This window comes from Bidens hawaiensis, unplaced genomic scaffold (genome assembly GCF_021521415.1).
Source record: "Bidens hawaiensis isolate Kalapana, Puna unplaced genomic scaffold, B.hawaiensis_p1.1 tig00054142_1, whole genome shotgun sequence".
In the NCBI taxonomy this organism is placed as follows: domain Eukaryota; kingdom Viridiplantae; phylum Streptophyta; class Magnoliopsida; order Asterales; family Asteraceae; genus Bidens; species Bidens hawaiensis.
This window is the reverse complement of record NW_027499763.1, coordinates 32,657-57,389: the sequence shown is the minus strand read 5'-3', so window position 1 is coordinate 57,389 and position 24,733 is coordinate 32,657. Positions and strand designations below refer to the sequence as shown.

The 24,733-nt window shown below is 36.4% G+C and overlaps 1 protein-coding gene across 1 annotated transcript; it reads left to right on the top strand.

Annotated features, from left to right (window-relative positions):
* The first annotated feature begins 3,811 nt into the window (after window positions 1-3,811).
* Window positions 3,812-6,853, top strand: LOC143600473 (uncharacterized). Its single transcript, XM_077078152.1, has 6 exons — window positions 3,812-4,066; window positions 4,177-4,776; window positions 4,864-4,873; window positions 4,957-5,286; window positions 6,108-6,139; window positions 6,497-6,853. The coding sequence occupies exons 1-6, from the start codon at window positions 3,812-3,814 to the stop codon at window positions 6,851-6,853; spliced, it is 1,584 nt and encodes a 527-aa protein (XP_076934267.1).
* Window positions 6,854-24,733: the final 17,880 nt, after the last annotated feature.

Genomic DNA, 24,733 nt, shown 5'->3' with positions numbered 1-24,733 from the left:
AAGTTATATTATAGCAAGCAAATTCTATGTTATTTCTTTCTCACTTTAGGTATGCGTTTTTCTTTCTTTTTTCGTTTTCCTTTTTTTTTTTTACATTTTAAACCCGAAAGTACGTACAATTTAGAAAACCTCCCCTGGTAAACTTCTCATGATGACATTCCAATTTTAGGAAGTTTTTCAAGTGAGCATTGTCTCCGAATCTTGATCTCTAGAAATTGAAGTACTTGTCTATAATGGCATTAATTCATAAGAACAAAAGCATCATATATTGTAGCACCATGAAAATATCCCATCTAGTTTTTTGCCAAAAATGTCAAGATTAGAAGTTAAAGGCCAAAAATGTCAATTCTGAAAGATTAAGGACTGAAAATGAAAATTTTGAGTTTTTAGACCCACTGCGCTACGCGATGGAGCGCGATGGTCTCCCAATGAACTTCGTCGCGCTACGCGGCAGAGAATCACACAATTCAAGAAAAAGTGGGGCGCCGCGCTACGCGACGGCCAAACTCAACTGGTCCATCGCGCTACGCGATGACCAGGTTAAGTAACCCGAGACATGTGGCCAACCACGTGTCAACACGTGGCAGCCTCTGGTAAATTGAGGCGTTGCGCTTCGTGACTGTCCCTGGGAAAGGGTCATCGCGCTACGCGACGACCTGGAAACTCAAGTATAAAAGGGGCAGCTACGGGTTCAGCCAATTCCATCACCATTTCACACTCATTTCACACACTTAACCTAGGAAATCGTGCCAAGGGCGTTCTAGGGTGTCGAGGGTCGTTTTCGTGAAAAACCGAGGTGTTGTTACACTGTTTAACGAGCTGTTGATCTTGTAACGAAGTACAAGCTGAATTGCTGCTGATTTCTAAAAGATCTTAAGTTCCGTCAAGCCGATTAAGGTAGGAATAGGATTAAGTTACTTTAAATATCTAGTTACAACTTAGTTAAGAGTATAGTCGTTAAACTGTTAATATTTTCCAAGTAATGTTTTATAAAGTAAAGACGTTGCTTCCATGTGAAGTAATGTTATCAAAACTATTATTTTGACGGGCATGTAGTAACTGGAAGGGGGTATCATTAGTAGACTCTTCTTGCCTAAGGAAAGCAATTCGTATAAATCCTAATCAACCGCGAGACCCGTTCGCTTACCTGGAGAAGTTTGCCAACGTGATATCCTTTATTAGGCCAAAGCGTGCTATTCCAAACGTCATATGTAAATTCAAAGTATTTTCATAAAACGACTATAACTATACTAAGGTTAGGACAGACCTAAGAGTCTGCTAATCAGACCTCGAGTCTGCTGAACTGAATTAGACATCAAGTCTGCTGATCAGACCTCGAGTCTGCTGAACTGAATCAGACCTCGAGTCTGCTGAAACCGAAACAGATTTAAAGTCTGCTGAATAATCCCAACTAGGTACTTATGCATACCTATTATAAATATAGGTTAATAGCATACTAAAGCCAAGGAGGTTGATATTTCTTACTGATAATGTAAGGTGCACACGTTAACCTTTTACCGTCTGAACTGATTTTACTCTTGTAATAGACTGGTTGTTTATTACAAAGAGTTTGATAAATGTTTGCATGAGATATAATCTCTAAAATCGTTATAATACAAAATAAATAATAAAAAGCAACTCAGACCGAATACACATGTGTCTGGATCCAAACATAACTGATAATTGGCATACAAAACCAAGTCAGTCATAACCAGTTCTCCATAAGGGTAACATAGCCTAGGGGAAAGTTGTCTCCGAACAGGGGCTATGTACTCGGGGAACCTTTGAATTGTGTGTGTAGCGCAGTGGTACAAATCCCGGGAATGGACAGGCATTCCTGCTGAGATTGTGAACAGAAAATTATGTTATTTAACGACTGTTATAAATGTTTTATTGAGTCAACGTTTCACCAGCATATAGCTGACGTGTTTTTCCCACCCTTGCAGGTAACTAGATGATAATAGATGATATACAAGGATTGGAGTCTTAGAAGATCGCTCGAGATGGCTCGTTTTTGAATATTACAAATCCTTGTATTATTAATATCACGATTTTGTAAACCTGAAACTTGGGTGTTTAATTCCCGAGTAATTTTGATAATGTAAATTAATATTTTGATATTTAAAGACTTCCGCTAAAATGAACCCGCTACTCTGATATATTTATAAAACAGGTACCAACTGATGGTCACACTCCGAGGCCCTGGTTTGGGGTGTGACAGGTTGGTATTAGAGCCATCAGTTTCAGCGAATTAGGTATTAAAATTAGTACCTAAGCTTTAACCATTTATCTGATAAGTAGGGATAAGTTATGATTGGTAGTCTGCCTATCCCTAAGTTATTATATATACAGATGTCTTACACTAACTACTACAGACAAAAACGTTGGGTCGCAAGGCGATCTAACCCTACCCCCCGATGCTGAGCCGTCTGACCGAGTTAGCACAAATTTTGGTCCTAAGTGGCCAACTGTTTCGGTAAATCCGACTGAACCGGTGCACGTGAACACGTCTAATCTGAATCTGATGAATCCAAATCAATTACACCCTGTTGATCAAATCGATCCTTACTTGGCTTACGGAAGCCAACCAATTTATGCTCCGGGAAGTCCAGAAATGCCAATCGAAATATCCAGCGACACTTCCGAAAGTGTTCCAATGACCGGTACCCTGAACTATTATCCATATGATGTGGAAGTTTAAAGTATAGTCAAACAAGAAACCAGTACTGAATCCTCAAGTTGGATGAACTGTCATTCCAACCAGAGTTTATGGCATTTTAGATCACCCCCACCAGGTGCTCAAACTTTAGCTGAACCAAGTCGAAGATCAGTTTATTATTCTGATAATCCTAATTTTCCACTGTATCATGGACCTATACCAACCATAGTTGAACAAGCAAACGAGATACGAGAAGAAGCCCGCTTGATTGAAGAATTTTATACAACCAACCTTCCTGATGAGGAAATGCAGACTTATATAGCTAATCCTCACCTGTATCCGAGAGAAAACGCTTATCTTTTTCCTTCAGCGTCTGCACCGGTAGGGTATCCCAACCCACACAACTCGGTGATGGATGAATTAAGAAATGAAAGGATCAAGAAGAAAAAGATAGGCGATAAGATCATAAAAAATGTGATAAGATGAAGAAGATGGTTAAGAAATGGGCCAAAGATTAGGATTATATAACTACTGTTGTTGTATTTCTATCTTTTGTAATATTATGCATAAAAGTTTGCGTGTTTTGTTTTAAATTCATGTATTCATATGATTTACAGAATGTCTGAACAACAAGAAACCCGAGTCAGTCAAGGGAGTCAAGCTGATAAAGCAAAGACCCTTGAAAATAATAATTTATTACCTGAAGAATACATTAGAGGAATTCGTGATATGATAAAAGAAACAGTTTCTCCGTTAATCAAAGAAGCTGTGACTCCTCTAATAAAAATTGTTCAAGACCACACCGCGAATTCAAAAAGTGTGGCTAGGTCGAAATCAAGATTAATTAAACAACCAAGTCATAGCATATCCGTTCATTCTAAACCAAAAGATTCAAAAAGAACAAGAGATGATAAAATAAAAGAACCAAAAGATAAGGGATACGAGAGTTCTACTGCTGATTATGAACCAAGACAAACAAAGAGAAGGAAAGTCAATACGGGATGTACGTTTGAGGACTTTCAAGTATATAAACCGAAAGAATTCTATGGGGATAAGGGCGCGATTGTTACTCTTCGTTGGCTTGAGGAAATGGAGTCAATAATTATCATCAGTAAGTGTACCGAAGAGGAGAGTATTTAGTACTCGTCCCAGATGTTTAAAGGAGAGGCGCTGGAATGGTGGAATACGTTAATAGACGTGAAAGGAAGAAGTAATCTGTATAATCTTGAATGGGAACCTTTTAAAGAACTAATCAAACAAAGATTCTGTCCTATCCACGAGGTTGATCAGATTCAAACCAAGCTTTGGAACCACAAGGTTATTGGCACTAATATCAAGGAATACAAAACTAAATTCCTTGAGTACTGCAGGCTTGTTCCACATCTTGTTACTCCCGAATATAACAAGGTGACCCGATATATTTATGGTTTGCCAAAGGAAATCCGTGATCATATGAGATCACACATGCCTGCAACAATCGAGTATGCTATTGAGCTGGCTGGATATTTGATGGATAGTATGATAGAAATCGAGAGGAGGAAAGGAAGATGGTGACTGAGAAGAAACGTGAAGTTGATGAGAAGAGAAAGTTTGAAAAAGGGAAGGAGAGGTCGGCTGCATTTAATCGACTGATGTGTAAAAACTATGGTAAGCGACATGATGGGAGGTGTTTGAAGCCTACACTGAAATTTGATGTTCGCAAGTTTGATCCGTATTCAACTTGCAACTTTTGTAAACGACCGGGACACAAGGAAGAGGATTGTAGGAAGAAATTAATCGTCTGTTTTGATTGTGGAGAAAAAGGGCACTTTAGTGCGGAATGCACTAAGAGGAAACCCGTATTTGGAGGCGCCAGTGGTAGTGGTGCCAGGAATGAAGCCAAGAGGGGAAATGCCCGTGCATTCATGCTTAACACTCAGAAGGCGGGAGAATTACCAGACGTGATTACTGGTACGTTTCCTATTAATAATGTTTATGCTAGGGTTTTATTTGACTCTGGAGCCAATCAAAGTTTCATAGATTATAAGTTTTGTAGTCTATTGAATGAACCTCTAGCTAAATTGAATAATCAATATGAAGTAGAAACGGCTAATGGAAACTTAATCCGAATATCTGAGGTATTAAATAGTTATATTATCTTAGCCGGATATGAATGCCATTGCAATTGTTACCAATGGAGTTAGCTGGATTTGATGTTATTTTAGGGATGGACTGGTTAGCTGCCAACGAAGCCCGAATACTATGTAATGAAAAGGCTATTGAAATTTTAACCCCAAACAATAAAATGATGCGAATAGTTGGCGATAAAGATTCTGGTAAGATAGGAATCATTTCAAAAATAAAAGCTAGTCATTGTTTGGGAAAATGTTGCTTAGCATTTATGGCTTATGTAACCAAGGAGCCCGAGCCTAAGAAACTAGAAGAGGTCCCAATTGTCGCTGAATTCAAGGATGTATTTCCTGATGAATTGCTTGGAATTCCGCCCGATCGAGAAGTTGAGTTTAGAATCGATTTAGTTTCGGGAACAACTCCAATTGCTAAATCTCCTTATAGATTAGCACCAACTGAGATGAAGGAAATGAAAAAGCAGTTGGATGAGTTATTGGAAAAAGGATTCATACGACTGAGTTCTTCACCCTGGGAGCTCCAATATTGTTCGTTAAGAAGAAAGACGGATCAATGAGGATGTGTATTGATTACCGAGAATTGAATAAAGTCACGATCAAGAATCGATATCCGCTCCCGAGGATTGATGATCTTTTCGATCAATTACAAGGAGGAAGTTGTTTTTCCAAAATTGATCTAAGATTCGGTTATCATCAATTGAAATTTCAAGAAGAAGACATATCCAAGATAGCATTCAGAACCCGATACGGACATTATGAGTTCACTGTTATGCCTTTTGGACTCACTAATGCTCCGGCAGTTTTTATGGATATGATGAATCGAATCTGCAAACCTTACTTGGATAAGTTTGTTATTGTTTTTATTGATGACATTCTTATTTATTCCAAGACGAAAGTAGAACACAAAGCTCATTTGAAAACCATACTCGAAACATTGAGGAAAGAGAAGCTTTATGCCAAATTCTGGAAATGCGAATTCTGGTTATCCGAAGTACAATTTCTTGGGCATATTGTTAATGAGAAGGGTATTCAAGTTGATCCAGCAAAGATTGAAGCTATTACCAAATGGGAGAAACCCAAGACTCCGACTCAAGTAAGAAGTTTTCTGGGGTTAGCAGGTTATTATAGAAGGTTTATCCAGAACTTCTCAAGGATAGCGGTTCCATTAACTTCACTTACTCGGAAGTCTATGAAATTCGAATGGGGACCAAAGCAAGAAGAGGCATTTGAAACTCTTAAACAGAAATTAACAAATGCACCCGTCTTAGCCTTGCCTGAAGGATAAGATAATTTCATTGTATATTGTGATGCTTCACATACAGGAATGGGATGTGTTTTGATGCAAGGGAAAAAGGTAATTTCTTATGCTTCACGACAATTAAAGGTTCACGAGAAAAATTACACCACCCATGATCTGGAATTGGGAGCTATAATTTTTGCATTAAAGTTATGGCAACACTATTTTTATGGTGTGAAGTTTACAGTTTATACTGATCATAAAAGTCTAAAGCACATATTTGATCAGAAAGAATCGAACATGAGACAAAGACGATGGATGGAGACGTTGGATGATTATGATTGTGAAATAGTTTATCATGAAGGTAAAGCTAATGTGGTAGCTGATGCTTTAAGTAGAAAAGAGCACGAAAAGCCAAAAAGAGTACGAGCTTTGATGTTAGAAACCAAAATTGATTTATTAACTGAAATCAAGGAAGCTCAGAAGTTGGCATTAGAAGGAAATAACATAAAGGCTGAAAAAGAAGCTGGAACAATAGATCAATTAGTTAAGGGTGACGACGATATACTCAGATTAGGGAAAAGAATCTGGGTACCAATGGTAGGGAACTTGCGGGAGAAGATATTGGAAGAAGCTCACAAATGTAAGTATATGATGCATCCAGGAAGCAATAAGATGTATCATAATCTCAAGGGTGAGTATTGGTGGATCGGAATAAAGAAAGAGATTGCCTTGTATGTGGCTAAGTGTCTGACATGTTCAAAGGTTAAAGCCGAGCATCAAAAGCCGTTGGGTTTGTTAACACAACCTGAGATCCCGATTTGGAAATGAGATATGATTACCATGGATTTTATTATGAAATTACCTAAGACATCACGACAAAATGATGTTGTCTGGGTCATTGTGGATAGACTGACCAAATCAGCCCATTTCATTCCAATTCAAGAAACATATAACATGGATAAATTGGCGCAACTATATGTGGAAAACATTGTATCATTGCATGGTGTGCCATTGTCAATCATATCCGACAGAGATAGTCGCTTCACTTCCAACTTCTGGAGAAGTTTTCAAAAAGCGATGGGTATACGGTTAAATTTGAGTACTGCTTATCATCCACAGACGGATGGACAAAGTGAGAGAACAATTCAAACATTGGAAGATATGCTTCGCGCTTGTATTATACATCTAGGTGGAAGCTGGGATACTCACCTAGCATTGATGGAATTATCGTATAACAATAGCTATCACACAAGCATACAAATGGCTCCATATGAAGCACTATACGGATAGAAATGTAGAACACCTATATGTTGGTCTGAAATTGGTGATAATCAGTTATCAGGTCCCGAGATTGTTCAAAGAACAACTAACCAAGTAATACAAATCCGAGAAAGATTGAAAGCAGCACGTGACAGACAGAAGAGTTATGCTGATGTAAGACGAAAACTGTTAGAATTCAAAGAAGGAGACAAAATGTTGCTCAAAGTATCACCATGGAAAGGTGTGGTTCGTTTTGGAAATAAAGGAAAATTAAGTCCGCGTTTTGTTGGACCACTTAAAATTGTTGAAAGAATAGGTCGTGTAGCTTATCGACTTAAGTTACCTGAAGAAATGCAAGGAATCCATGATGTATTTCATGTATCGAATCTAAGGAAATGTTTAGCTGATGAAACACTTGATATGCCTTTAAGAGATGTATAAGTAAATGAGAAACTCAACTTTGTAGAGGAGCCGATACAGATTGAAGATAGTCAAATCAAGTTCTTAAAGCGCAAAAGGTTGAAATTGGTAAAAGTAAGATGGAATTCCCAACGTGGTCCGGAATTCACTTGTGAACTTGAGTCCGAGATGAAACGAAAATATCCACATCTGTTTACATAAATCTCGAGGACGAGATTTTTCTAAAGGTGGAGAGGATGTAACACCGTGAAAATATCCCATCTAGTTTTGGGCCAAAAATGTCAAGATTAGAAGTTTAAGGCCAAAAATGTAAATTTTGAAAGATTAAGGACTGAAAATGAAAATTTTGAGTTTTTAGACCCATCGCGCTACGCGATGGTCTCCTGATGAACTTCGTCACACTACGCGACAGAGAATCACACAATTCAAGAAAAAGGGGGGCGACGCGCTACGCGACGGCCAAACTCAACTGGTCCATCGCGCTACGCGATGACCAGGTTAAGTAACCCAGGACACGTGGCCAACCACGTGTCAACACGTGGCAGCCTCTGGTAAATTGCGGCGTCGCGCTTCGCGACTGTCCCTGGGAAAGGGTCATCGCGCTACGCGACGGCCTGGAAACTCAAGTATAAAAGGGGCAGCTACGGGTTCAGCCCATTCCATTACCATTTCACACTCATTTCACACACTTAACCTAGGTAATCGTGCCAAGGGCGTTCTAGGGTGTCGAGGGTCGTTTTCGTGAAAAACCGAGGTGTTGTTACACTGTTTAACGAGCTGCTGATCTTGTAACGAAGTACAAGCTGAATTTCTGCTGATTTCTAAAAGATCTTAAGTTCCGTCAAGCCGATTAAGGTAGGAATAGGGTTAAGTTACTTTACTAGTTACTTTAAATATCTAGTTACAACTTAGTTAAGAGTATAGTCGTTAAACTGTTAATATTTTCCAAGTAATGTTTTATAAAGTAAAGACGTTGCTTCCATGTGAAGTAATGTTATCAAAACTATTATTTTGACGGGCATGTAGTAACTGGAAGGGGGTATCATTAGTAGACTCTTCTTGCCTAAGGAAAGCAATTCGTATAAATCCTAATCAACCGCGAGACCCGTTCGCTTACCTGGAGAAGTTTGCCAACGTGATATCCTTTATTAGGCCAAAGCGTGCTATTCCAAACGTCATATGTAAATTCAAAGTATTTTCATAAAACGACTATAACTATACTAAGGTTAGGACAGACCTAAGAGTCTGCTGATCAGAACCAAGTCAGTCATAACCAGTTCTCCATAAGGGTTACATAGCCTAGGGGAAAGTTGTCTCCGAACAGGGGCTATGTACTCGGGGAACCTTTGAATTGTGTGTGTAGCGCAGTGGTACAAATCCCGGGAATGAACAGGCATTCCTGCGGAGATTGTGAACAGAAAACTATGTTTGTATTTAACGACTGTTATAAATGTTTTATTGAGTCAACGTTTCACCAGCATATAGCTGACGTGTTTTTCCCACACTTGCAGGTAACTAGATGATAATAGATGATATACATAGATTAGAGTCTTAGAATATCGTTCGAGGTGGCTCGTTTTTGAATATTACAAATCCTTGTATTATTAATATCACGATTTTGTAAACCTGAAACTTGGGTGTTTAATTCCCGAGTAATTTTGATAATGTAAATTAATATTTTGATATTTAAAGACTTATGCTAAAATGAACCCGCTACTCTGATATATTTACAAAACAGGTACCAACTGATGGTCACACTCCTAGGCCCTGGTTTAGGGTGTGACATATATGATGCTTAAACATATTGCTTAACTTCAATATTTTGAATACGTTGTTTTATCAATGATATGGCTATATGTGTTTTAGGTTGGAGGATTTGCCACCAGAGCCGTTGTTGAGATAGAGGAAACGGAAGAAGATGATGAAGACAAGGATGATGACGAGGAAAACGTCCATGATAGCTTTGATGAGGACGATGATGACAATGATGATGATGGAGATGGTGGAAATGGAGGTAATGGCGGTGTCGGGAGCAATAGGTGGTAGTGGAGCGGACTCCCAAACTGCTCCACATGATGATGAACCACTTGAAGACCCCTTTGCTACCGAGGCTTCTAAAGGAGTGAGAGATAGAGATGCTGCCCTGAAAGATGTTTTTAACAAGTTGTTTGATGCAGGTGAATTTGCAGGGATCATCTCATCTCCAGAAAAGAAGGGGATCTCAGAAGAGGACGATGGCATCAACTACTCATCTCATCCTGGCTCTCCGCCTGAAGAAATTAGAAATCCTGCTCCCGCACCTGAAGTTGAGCCCGTAATCGCCCTGGAAGTGGACTCCACACAAGTGCCCAAACCAAGAAAGAAGAAATGGCACTGTATGACGAGTCGTACAAGTACATACTGCCGCAACTATCTATATCATGATGATGCTCTCATTGCTTATGCTAAGCATCATGTGGATAGTGACTCTTGGGCGTTGCGTAGGGTAAACGGGGACCTCACCTACATGCACTCAACTGAGATGCATACCCTGCCATAACTCGACATGAATTACTTTAGGCGGACGGTAGGTTATGGTTTTGGAGAGAAGAAGTTGGAAGGGTGGTTTAAACGCCACATGGATCGTGAGTCCAAGATGGACTACGCCAACTTCGAGTTGAATAAAGTTCGGAAGTACAAGCATCCGGCGGAGAGAGATCCAGCAACGGGCAAGCGCAGAACTGCCTGGAGATATGAGATGCCCAAGGTAGGTCGTACTGTTTATCATGGAGAACCGTTTAAATCAAATCTCCTTTTCGACCTCCTTTGCTGGGAATTTTACGATGAATCGGGTGAAACCGTCATACACTGCACAAGCATGCATCCCTTGTGAGTGTTTGACAAGCACGAGTTGATGGGGCTAAGCAAAGAAGATGTCTTGAAGCTGTACAACTCCCCTTTGCCCACCTTGGAGGATATCGGGAAACAGAATACCGATAAGATAGTTAGAAACCTTCAACAAGTTTGTCCGAAAACTTGTTGAACTTCCACTGCCTGAAGACGGTGCTCTGGAGTAGAGATGCACAAATCGGTTTTTAAAAAAAAACCGGTTCGGTTATTAACCGGACCAGTTTTTTTTGGCCCGGAAAAAAACCGGTTCGGTTAATAACCGGACCGGTTAATAACCGGTTTTTGTGTGTCAAAACCCTAACCGGTCTAACCGGTTAGGACCGGTTTAGAAACCGGTTAGAACCGGTTAATAAACCGGTTTTTTTATTAACCGGTTTTTTAATAACCGGTTTTTAGGTTAACCGGTTTTTTTTTTTTTTTTTTTTTTTTGGGTTTAGGGTTTAGGGTTTAGTTTGGAAGACCGAAGCCATTCTTTGCTTTTGTTGTTAGGGTTCTTTGCTTGGAAGATTAAAAACACATAACTTTCATTTATAGTTTTTATATTAAAAATACAAACATTAAATCGTTATCGCATATTCGTAACTCAAAAATACAAACATTAAAGAATGCTTAGACACGATTACATGAACTTGCTGTTTCTTACTCATTATTTGCCTCCATGTTTGCTGTTTCTTTAACTAATTTTCTTCGCTACCCGATCCCGAGCTATTCCTTAGGTAATCGTCGTACGCGGCTTCTTCATCGGTCATTGGTTGAGTGTGTCCTTCATTGACCTCGTCTTCATACAAGCCCGCCTCATACTCCATTTCCCCCTCGAGTGAGCGTTGATGTTGTGCCCTATCTAAAGAGTCCAAGTAATCCTTGTAGCAAATCGACATCTCTACAGCTGGTGGAGTGAGTCGAGTCCTCCTAATCGATATAACCCTGCCAGAAACAGAAAAAGTAGACTCCGAAGCTACCGTGGAAGCTTGGACCGTTAGTAAATCTTTGGCCATGGCGGCGAGGATCGGAAACTCATCCTCCTTACCTCTCCACCAAGCCAGCAAATCAAGACTTCTAAATTCATCCGGAGTCATGTGTTTCACAAAGTTGGTACCACCATACCTTCCAAGTTCACTGCTTGGGGTGTTTACCTTTTGACGTTTACCGGCGTCTTCCCAAATCATGTAGTACATCCCCATTTCAAGGTCGGTTTGGGATTGGGATTGGGCAACATCTCTTAACGAGTCATGAATTTGGGAAGACGACCCGTATTTTGTAAGGTAAACATCATACATGTTTGACAAGGTGGTGTTGAAAGCATTCTTTAAAGTTTGGCTATAATAGGGGTTTTGATCGTCGTTTAACTCTAGCTCATCACAAATTTTTTCTATTAAAGCTTCAACACCACCAACATTGATGCAAGGGTTTAACGCAGCAGCACATGTCAAAACAGCGGGTAGTTCTTGAAAATATTTTCTAAATTTTTCTTTCATTTTTACACCCATATCAAAATAAGGTGCACCCCTACAATGAAGTTCACTCAACTTTGTGCACATGACAGCAATTTTTGGTAAAGCAATGGGGCTTGTTGGATAGTAAACCCCGGATAAACTACTTGTGCAAGATTTAAAAATTTGAAGGACCTCCGTAACGATCTCAATCAATAACCAGTTTCTAGGATCGTACGGTGCACATTTACCCCTACTTGACAAAATTTGATGAAACGCAATTAATGATTCTTTTTGTTGGATGGCTTTCTCAAACATATCACAAGTCGAGTTCCATCTTGTTGGACAATCCCAATTTGGCCCCAACCATTGACAATTAGCTTCTACACAAAATTTTTTGTATCTTGAAAATGTTTTATTGTTGCTGAAAACATCTCGTAACATTCTTTTAAAATTGTTTCTTTGCGTTTCGATCACGTTTAACCCATCTTGCACGGCCAAGTTGATAATATGTGCAATGCATCGGCTATGAAAAAACGCTCCATCACAAATAGGTTTATACTTTAATTTTAAATGGCCAACCGCGGCCGTATTGTTGGACGCGTTATCAAACGAAATTGAAAAGATTTTATGTTCAATCTTGTATTGTCGAATGACTTTATCCAAGAGTTTAAAAATATTTCTACCCGTGTGCGGGTAATCAAACAATTGAAACGCAACGGTTCGTTTCATCATTTGCCACGACTCGGGGTCAACCCAATGAGCCGTCACACAAATGTATGAGTCGGGCGAACCATTAGGTACCGACCACACATCCGTTGTTAAGTTTACACCAGTTTGTAAGTTTGAAAAGTATGAAATTAGTTCGGATTTAGCGTTTTTCCATGCTTTAAGACAATCTCTTCTAAGGGTCGAACGACTTACGTGTTGGTAGCGTGGTTGAACATACTTTTGCATCATCTCCGTGAATTGAGGGTTGTCGAAGTGGTTGAAAGGAAGTGTTTGTTGAATCACAAAGTTTGAAAACTTTTGACGTACCGCTTCAAGGTCGTACGTAAACACCGTTCCTTGATTCGTCATCTCCGGCTGCGAACTACTTCCCGATTCGTCCTTCAAGGCCTTGCAAAAGGGCCTTTGTACATGCGCTTTTAAAGTGGAGTTTGCATCTTTGCCATAAAACTTCAAACAATGTTTGCATCGAGCTTTTTGGCTACCGTTAGACATTTCGCATAGGTCGAAATGTTGCCAAACATCTTGGTTTCGTTTCGTGGGGATGACCCGAACGACCGTTTCTCCCGTGTTCGAGGCACCCATGTTGACGGATGAAGCAGCACTTTGGGAGGCCATGATAATCGACTACGAAATAAGAGCGTATGGAGTGGTAATGTGGTATAATTGAGCGTGAGATAACAAAATAATCGCGTATGAAATAAACGTTTAGAGCGTTTGGAGTTGTATAATCGAGTGTGATCTAACCAATACCCAACCTAAACTATATATAGATGTTTGTGGGGGTAAAATGGTAAAAAAAAAAAACGGTCAAAAAAAAACACGGCTATATAGCCGTTATACAACGGAAAAAAAACCGGTTTTTAACCGGTTAACCGGTTATGGAAAAACCGGTTAACCGATTTTTTTATAACGGTCAAAAACCGGTTTATAAAAAAACCGGTTAACCGGTTTTTCCATAACCGGTTATTAAAAAAAAACCGGTTTTTTTAATAACCGGTTCGTTAACCGGTTTTGGCTCTAAAATGTGTAACCGAAATACGAACCGGCGGTTTGTAAACCGGTCAAACCGGTTTATAAAAAACCGGTTTTGGTAAAAACCGGTTTCCGGTTTAAACCGGCAAACCGGTTCCCGGACCGGTTTTTTTGACCATCTCTACTCTGGAGTACGATACTGATTGAAGACGAAGACAAGCGACGATACTAAAGACTAGAGGGAGATTATTGGGCCATATTTTGTATATGTTTAGTCTTTTGTATTGTGTACGTTTTGTATGTTATCGTCTTTGTTAATAATCATGTATTGGGCCCGAGGCCATTTTAAACAAAGCCCATTGGGCTATTTAAAATAGAAAGGTGACATGCCATGTCTTCTCTATAAATAGGAAGCATGTGCATGTCACAACACAAGCTTTTGAAAATCTTATCCTTCCATCTAACTTCTCATCTCTCACTCAAAAGCCGAGAGTAACTAAACTACAAACAAGATCCGAGATCTAAGGTACTTAGTGTGATTTCCGCTAAGCAATTAGATTGATCCAAGAATTGTTGTTAGATCCATTATCGGGACCTACAATCTTGGCTAAGAGTGTTTATACATACAACATTACATGTATGTCTAGATATAAAGCCGAGTGTGTGTGAACATTGCGTGCACGTGATGTTTTGCATAAGATGAAGCTCATAAAAGCAAACCATAGTTTTAAATATCACTACATATACTAGCACGTTTTTCTCTTATGGATTGCCGGGACTTTCTGAAATTTCTTGGGATGTTTAGCTTTAGTTTACGTGCTGTTCGATGAATTTGTTCAAAGATTGCTTGAGGACAAACAAAGTTCAAGTGTGGGGAGATTTGATTTATAAGAATTTGTGTATCTTTTCGGTACTAAAATATCTTCAAATAAGCGTAATACGGCAATTATACTAGAATAAATAACCACTAATGTTTATAATTTCTATCTATAGGTAAATATAGCCCTAAGGAATCAAACGAGTTGATATACGAAGAAAAACAGAGATCAATGGTGAAAACATGACACCCATGGTGAATCAAGGTATGGCCATGTCTAGAGCTTACGAAGTAAAGACAAAATTTAGGAAGACAAAATATGGCCATGTTAACCAAAACACACCCATATTATCAAGAACAAAAGGAAAAGAAAAAATTGAAGGTTCTGAAGTTAAATTTTGGTTATGTCCTCCCAAAACACGCCCATGTTTTCAGTACAAGAGAAATGGACAAAATTTGGACCGTTATGGGCCCATCAAGTTCGTGCTTTTCTTAACAGTTAATGTTGGCGGCGTTTTCTCCGGTTGTCTTGGAGATGAACAGAGGGTTTGCAGGAGAGGGGATCGAGATAAACTTTTAAAAGGGTTGTGCAAGGAGTGAATTGGTTTTAAGGGATCGATTATTCTTCTTATTATTTTTATAATCAATTGTCTGTTAATAAAATCCGGAATTAATGTGGTTGAAGTTTTATTAAAGGAAGGCGCGTCAAAATGAAATCGGATATTTGGAAATCAAATAACTATACAATTAAATGGGATTAGTGGGCACGTCAAAGTTGTGGAAGGTTATTGCTATTCGGATCCTTTTAATATTATTTTTTTCTTTTGTTTATGTATAGTATCACAACTAATTTTTCCATTTATTTATTCCTTAAATCTTATCATACTTTGATTATTAAATGATATTATTATTATTATATATATTAATTTTGAAACATTTTTCCTGTTCATTGGTTCAATCGCTTTATCCCATTGTATTATAGGCATGTTATGTTGTACCTTTATATTATTATATGCTTTTTAATGTAAGGTTTCACCTTTACACCTGGTATTTCTTCTTTACATCTCCTGCTTCTTTACGCATCACCCCTACCCTCTTTCTCTCTCTCTCTTCTTTCGTCATCTCCGATCTTCAACCGCCCTTTGTCACCTCACCATCTTCTTCAACTGCCAAGGTCGTCACCACCATTGTGTTTAACATTCCATCTACCGTTACCGGGTTCCATTTGGAAACCCTAGGTGTCGGCGGTGGTCCGATGGCCTTTTAGTAGTACAAGATCCCATCTATGTTGCCGGGTTCCATTTGGAAGCCCTAGGTAACGGTGGTGTGGCGGCGGTCCGATGGCATGGAGACAGTCGGAAATGGGTGGATTTGGAAACCCTAGGTGGTGTGGTGACGGTGAGCGCCCGGTGGTGGTGGCGTTGTGGTGTTCTGAAGCTGTGCCGATGACATTGATGGCCGTGGTGGCGTGGTGAGACGGTCGAAGGAAATGGGGAGGCCGCTAACCTACTATTGCCTTAACTTTTGTAGCTTCCTTTACGATAATTTGCTCGGGTGAGTAGTTAGGGTTTGGAAATTGGTTTATTGCGTGCTAAATGCAGTTTTCGTTTTGTGTCTTGCAATCATTCTAGCCTATTTTCATATTGGTAAGCTATATGTACAAGTGATTGAAGTTCATATGATTGCTTACTTCAAGTACCTGTTTTTCGGCTCTAATATTGCAATTGATCTTCATCGTTCAATAGTTTTTGATGAATCAATCCTTGCTGAAGTTATCGATGCTTCGAGTTTCGGATGTTAGAATTCAAAAATTCGGCAAACCTAAGGTAATATTTTAACAAGCAACAGTCTGAATATGTGATTATGATTTCTCAATTAGAAATTAGAATCGACCTAGGGTATGGAATTTGGATATAAGATTTGTGCAGTGCGTTAGTGCAATCGTCTGCATACTTTGTTTGATTCAACTCTGATTGCACTATACTTTTGAAAACATTTTGCTTATGATTTTGTTGGAATTGATGAACAAAAGTCTTGATGATTCAGGGTTTCTTATTTACTTATTGTTACTGTTTCTAAAAGGGATTTAATTGTTTGGGCTTAATGGTTTCTATTAGGCCACAAGATTAGTTTTGATATCTTTGTGATTCAAGTTCATTTGTGTCATGAGTCTGTGAAACAAGTCAAATAACATGTATTAGCTAAATAAAAAAAAGCATACTTCAATATGATTCATTATCTTCATTTTCATTTGTTGTGTACATGATAATTGGATTATTATGAGTTTTTTCAGTATAGTATAGGTAATATGTAACCTATTAATTTCAAAGTATTATATGCCTTCTTATGCTGAACCTAGATGTACTAACATGCATATTTTTTCTAAAAAAATTATGCATTTTAGTTGTTTAGGTGTTTGATTTGATAAGTTGGTTTATAAGTTATATATGAACTGTTGTAATTCCTGACTGCATAAGAATATAGTAAAATTATAACTGTTAGGTTAGAAAAAAAAAGTTGTTAAAAAGGGTGATTTAAATCCTATTTAATATGTTAACTGAACCTACTGATTTTTTACTTGAAACATCTTTTCTCTACTTTCCATTGTTGCAGACTGTTTGGAAATCCTAGATGGTGGTGGTGTGGTGGCAGTGGTTGTCGGGTGGCCTGCTACCATTCCTTTTTATGGTTGTTGCGATGCTGTGTCGTTAGTTGCTCAGGAGTGCACTAGCGTCGGTGCCATTTCCGGCCGTCTATGGCGGCGACAGCGGTTGGTGCTTTATGATGTTTTTGTTTTGTCGCTGAATATTCAGTGTAGACTATGATGGTGCCCCACTACTTAGCGTGACATTCTATGTTGCAGCCATAGTTGAGATTCGAGCCTTGAGTAATTTGACTTCCCATGATATTACTTTTCAGTTGATGTTGTAGTTTGGCGATGTAATTACTTTTCATTTGTGTTTCAAGTAGTGTTAAGATTTTCATTTGTTTCAAGTAGTGTGAAGATTTTTCCGAGTTTTGTTTTCCTGTCACGTAACAAGCGTAACGCATGGGTATGTAAATGTGAGGGTTGTTTACACCCCCGCCGCAACGCGACGGGTCTAATACTAGTTTAGATGAAATAAGAAGTTCACGTGGATGCAGTTAGTAAATAATATTGTTATGAGTTTGTTTATTTATTTTCTTGCTATATTGTATCATTAATTAATATTTTTATTATGAATTTATTGAACACTATTTATTAGACTAAGCAATCGGTTATATAACATTTAATTAATTCTAGGGACCTATTAGTTTGTTCAAATACGACATAATAAAGCGATATTTATTAGGTTAGGGTTTTCAAATTTTCATATATTAAGCTATGGAGTATACTCTAACTCATCTTAATTCCACATCACTTATTTTTTCCTCTTTCACTCCATCTAATCCAAAGTAAATGGTTTAATCTATTTAACTTCATCTCACTCCTATTAGTTTTTAACAAATCAATACATAATTAATGCATATTGTTCCTTTTAACACGTGAAAAACATAATCCATTGGTCTTTTTAACAAAATTAACACGAGTCGGGAGAGGTTTAATGCATATTTTGTTGGGAAATTTCTACAAACGAGTATCTTTGGATATCTGAGAGTCGAGTAAACACTATCTGATCAAAATTAATATTTTGACCGGATGAAACTCATATTTGAGAGCAAGAATCAAATATGGAATTTATGTGTGTTCGTATGATGAAATAACGTTATATTAGGGTTTGATGCAGGGAATTTGCAGTTATCATAAAACTGAAAATACGATGCTATTAGTTTTATTAATTTTCGTAACGAAAATCAATTAAATTTATTTTCTAATACGATTTTAATAAAGCAACATATGTCCGAAATAAAAATTTTCCAAGCTGACCTGGCAACTCGACCCCAGGGGCGCTGCCCCTTGGACCCTGCCAGGGGCTGCCGCCCCTCAGACCCCCGCCAAGGGGGCGTTGCCCCTTAGAACCCCCATGACTCAGGGGCTTCACCCCTAAGTACCAATAGGATTATAAATTATAATAAGATCAAATAAGTGTGCACCATGCACTCAGCTTATTTAGATTCATATTACAATTAACTTGATCAACAAGTTAATCCCTAATTACACTAAAATCACTAACATATTTAAAATTAAAATGCCATATCATTTAACTAATGTTGGACGTTATAGTACACCCCATGGTGTTACATTTTCACTAGTTTCGTAACTATGGGTTACGATTCTCATTGATTAAAGGTGTTGATTGGCTTATAAATAAGGAATCTTATTTTGTTGAAAATATTGTGAATATTCAGGAGATCAAAACAAGCAATTTCGTTTATTTTGTAAGCAAGTTTCCTTTTTGATAGAATTGTTTTTGACATAATTTCTGAACCATCTTCCCATATAAATTTTATTTTTGTGTGTGAGGTAATTTAATTGTATCCATCGATCTGCTTACAATATTATATACCAATCTTTGGCAGTGTATCAGGATCGGCTCATAGCATGCTGATAGTTCATAGTTTACAGCTGCTCAGCAAAATGCATACACCAAGTTTGCTTGGGTCCATAACTTCCTACAAATGTAAGTTTACCTTTATGACCTGTTTCATTAGGTAGGAACCAGAACATAATTGATGTTTGATGGTTAATTGTCTAATTAGTGTTTGATGGTCAGTTGTTCAAAACTGTAGTAGAGGATGGAGAAGTGCAGACAAAGACATTATCTAATTAAGACCGCAAACATCTGAAGAAAAATAAAATTGAGTACGGGATTTCTGTATGCGTTATAAACAGAAATCCGTAGGAATTTGAGACAGAAGACGCTAAAAAGCTCGTGCGGAGAGGTTAATCACCAGTGGGAAGGGAGGCAATCAAGAGAGAGAATGAGAGCTATAGTTTTTCCCCAAAGTGTAAGAATGGCTTATGCATGAGAACTTGTTACGGTTAGAAGGTTTACTGTATCACTTTTGAATTCATTACTGCCAGATTGCTTAGTTAATGTTTATAAGCGCGTGTATACTGCTTGTGTATAATAGAATACGAAGTCAATAAATGACTACCTGATTTATATATGCATGACCAAGTATTTATACGAATATAAGGGAAAGGTTGGGAAATAACGGTCAAGTACCCAACCAACATGTCGGTTCATATTCCGTTGTGACGTTTAGTAATGTTATTGTTACATAAGAATAATAACTCTTAACAACCTAACTTAACCAGACTACCTTATAATCTTATTATTCTCTCATAAGCTAGACGTACATTCCATCCTCCAAATTATATCCTTAAGTCTCTTAAAATCACTTGCAGGCCAAATGCTTTTATAAAGATATCTGCCACCTTGCATCTCTGGTTCTGCACAATAAAACTTCAACTTCTCCTTTGGTAATAAGTTCTCTTATGAATTGATGCATGCTTACTCAAAATTCCAGAAAATTCCAAATGATGTTTGATGTATACAAGGAGCTTGATAGTAAACACTTTCTCCCACAAAAGGGCCTTTTATTTAATGGTATCAAGGTTTGTCTTAGTGGCATCAAGGTGTTGATTTTAGTGTTTTTGCAATTCCCAGACTTCTGTTTATAAATTTTAATTTCGTGGCCAGTTTATCAGGATCAGGTTCGGATCATAACATGTTGATAGTTCATATATCAAAAGACATGCACCAATTCAGTTTGTTAAAGTACATGCTCAATTGCTACTGTAGATCTTTGCAATCAGTGCCGGTAAGCTCCTTTTCAGGATGAATATCTAACTTGTTTTATCATTTTATTAAAAAAATTTGTTGGTGTTAGTCTTCTTGCCGTTGTTGGTTCAACGCGTAGTAAAAAGCGCTATCCGCCTATACCAATCAAAAATCACCGTCATTACCCACAGCTTCAACAACGACAGGATTTTGTCGCTAACTCCATCTTCGGGTTTGGAACTCACAAAATGTTTCACATCAAATTGGCATTTTGTGAGAGAATTTGGGAGTGGAGTAGATGTTTTGAAATATAGTCGTTATCATGCTTGCGGATTGAGATAAATAATTGTTTTAAATTTAACAACCTTTTTTTCCTATAAACAATCAAATTAATTTCAATGGTCAATATATGATAAACAGCCAATGAATTAGCAAACAACGAACATGTAGTAAAAAGATAAATTTACAAGTTTCAAACTTTAATTTTACATCAAAATTAAAAAAAAATGAATAACACAACTATGCGTGCATACGTCTAGACGTACAGACCGTGGTAAACTGTAGATTTGACGCCCCCATATAGTTGTCATGTAAATAAGTTCTATACAAACTGTGTATGGCTATACGCCTCATATGTTCTTCATTTTTGTTGTTTTTTTAGGTGGTTGTTAAAAAAATTTTTGATCGGTGTAAAAAATTCTTGGGTTCCGGTCAAAAGTAAATCATGTATATAATAAAAAAAACTGCATGGAGTATAAGCGACCTCATAAGAGCATCCTCACCCATAAACCAATTCAAACGTCCACCTTATCGTCACATCATATTCTAAACTTTTCACAAAAAAATCTCGCTTTTCCTCCACCCATAAACCAACCTAAACCCCATTAAAATACAATAAATATGTATATGTATATATATATATGTGTGTGTGTGTGTGCGGGATGGATCTTGCGAGAAGTCAAGCTACAGTGAGAAGTGCGTGAAGTCAATATGGACCACTCATTTAATTTTCAATCTTCCATTATTAAAAATATATGAAAAGTGTATTAAAATAATATAAATGTATTCTCTCTAATTATTATATATAATTGAAGCACATGAGTTACATTTCTAATTAATATATTAATCTAATCACAATAACTAAAAGATTTAAAAAATCAATAAATATATAATACAATAAATTTATCTTTTTTACCATATCTCTTGAGTTCACCCTACACAACTATAATTTTTCCTACACCTCTTCAAAATTTTGATATATATCTTTAATTTTTTCATACACGTCTTAATTTTTTTTCCTACACATTTTCAATTTATTCGTACCTATGCTTTTCGTCCTACACATTTTCAATTGTTTCCTACGCATATTCAATTTCTTCCTACACATCATTAATTTTCTCATACAAATCTTAATTTTTTTCCTACACAACTACATTATCTTCAATTGTTTCCTATGCATATTCAATTTCTTCCTACACAACATTAATTTTCTCATACACATCTTAATTTTTTTCCTACACATATTTAATTTTCTCATACACAACATATTCAACATATTTTTTTTCCTACACATTTACATTGTACACTTTTTTTCGTCTTACACATCTTCAATTTTTTTTCCTACGCATATTTAATTTCTTTCTACTCATCTTCAATTTTTTTCCTACACATCTTTAATTTTCTCATACACATCTTATATTTTTTTCCTACACATTTTCAATTTCTTCGTACGCATTTTTTTCCTTCTTACAAATATTTAATTTATTATTTTTTTTTCAAAAGAGAAATCAATAATGAAGATACTATTTTGCTTAAATCTTATAAATTAAAAGTTGTTTATTGGTGAAAAAAGAACAAAGTTAGATTTTATACTAACATATAATGAAATAAGTAAATTGTAACTTACAAATCATAACTTTTGGATATTTATGCTTTGAGCTTTTATTTAGGAATAGATGAGAGAAATTAAATAATTAATTATTTTATTCTACCTGAACTAACTTTTTCATATTTATTTTAATGTCTTTAAAATTTTATTAATTACAATAAATACAATAATGTTTCAACCACTGATTAATAATCTAATGGTTGAGATCACTTCTTGCACTTCTTGCTATAAGAATCACTTCTGAAATGAACCTAATCATATATCTATAATATATATAAACCAAAACCCTAAAATCTTATGTGTCGCGATGTGGTCACTCCCCCCTTTTATGGAAGTCACCAGATTGCTTAATTTTTAAATGGAAGCATCTCATTGATTTAACCCAAATTATAGGTATGGGTCTTACCAAAACCAGATAGCTCTTAAAAGGGTTATAATATCTCATTAAATTAAAAATTAACCTTACAAATTATTTGATGTGAAAATCCTATAAAATAGGGATATACTAAAATTTAATATCCAATTTAAAAAGAAAAAGATATTATTTATAAGTAATAAACGATTTTATAGTAAAAAACATAAGCGGGTCATGGGTCACCAAATCCAGATAGCTTTTAAACGGGTTATAACATATGATTTATTTATGAAACTCTTTTATCGTCAAACCCTAAGTATATTATTAACTTTCTTACAATAAAGAAAATTAAAATCCCAAAAATAAATATTAAAAAATGAAAAATGTAAAACAACCATTCTCTTAAGCCATCAGATTGCTTTATTAGTAAATGAAGGCTTCTCATGTATTTGACCCGAATTCACGGGTAAATGTCTCACCAAACCCAGATAGCTCTTAAACAGGCTATAACATTTCATTATATTAAAAATTAATCTCATAAAATATTTGATATGAAAATCCTGTAAAACAGGGATATACTAAAAATTAATATCTTATTTTATTTAAAAAAGATATTATTTATAATTAAGAAATAATTTTATAATAAAGAAAATAAACGGGTAATGAGTATCACCAAACCCAGATAGCTTTTAAACCGGATTATAACATGTCATCTATTTGTGAAACCATTTAATCATCAAACCTCAAGTATATTAATTATTAACTTTCTTACAATAAATAAAATTAAAATCCAAATAGACATATATAAATATTGAAAACGAAAATGTAAAACAACCCCCGTAATACGGGGATAAAATCTAGTGTATATATATGTGTGTATATATATATCGGGTAAGGTTAAAATGAAAACCCATTTGAGTTGTGAAAACCCGCGAAAACCCTATGTAACATCGTTTTTTTTTTGTTACAAGTAATATATGTTGTAACATTTAATACAAAACATCGAAACATCAAAAAAAATGTTTGCTAATTTTTAACAATTTTTACTAATTTTTATATATGTTTTCAGGAGAGAGAAAAAGTTATATTTATATTTACATTTTTTATTCACTTTAATTGTGGACCACAAGATTTAAACATTAATTAAAAACATGTGGTTGAGAATGACTATCTAGAGTTTTCACAACTCAAATGAGTTTTCATTTAATACTTAGCCTATATATATATATATATATATATGGGAGATTTCAATTAAGAACCCCTTTGAGTTTTAAGAACTTGAAAGAACTCAGTGTAACAATTTTTTTTTTCGAATTTTTTTTTACACATGCAAAATATATGTAAGTTACATACACGTAAAAAAATTACATAATTTTTTACGCATCGAGTCGACTTTTTACACATGTGTAACGGACGTAAAAGTTAGTGTAACCACTTACATATTTATTCTCTCTCCTACTTTGACTTTTTTGCCAGATTTAATCTCAACCACATATTCCAATCCATTTAATTAAATGTGTGGCCTAGAATTGAGTTCTTAAGTTCTTAAAACTCAACATGGTTCTCAAAATATCCCTCCGCTATATATATATATATATATATATATATATATATGATTTGTGTGTAGTGGTTGTGGTGGGACCACTACAAACCCACCTTCCAGACGTTTGAGAATGCATACCAAACCTAACACAAACGCTTGTCTCTACCCATAAACCAATATAAATCTCATGCCATGTCACCAAAAACCAACGGGTGGAGATGCTCTAAGGACCACCTAGGTCTGCCTTGTTACCCTGTATATGTATCTATGTATGTATGTATTTGATGAACCCATTTGTGAATACCACATGTGTTATCAGTTATCGCAAGTCTGTAAATTTGATTATGTGAATTTTCGTAATACGAGCTTTATTTGAGACGTAGCTTTGAAAGGAAATTTGATTCCTATATGAGTCAGAACAGACGATCTTTCAAAAGTATTAATTTCATAGAAGAGCAAAGGTGTAAGTATCATATAAAAAACTATGAAGAAAATAAAAGTGTAATCATTCAATTATACATTCTATTTCGGTTATATCATTATCGGATACGTATAAAGTGTGGTATATGCCCTAAAATATTTTGTTTAAAATGTATTTTAGAGTAAGAGACCATCGTGCTTAAACAACAATTTAAAGTCCAAGGTTTACAAGAAACATTTTATTTTAAAGAGGTTGTTGCTAACCGCTACCAAG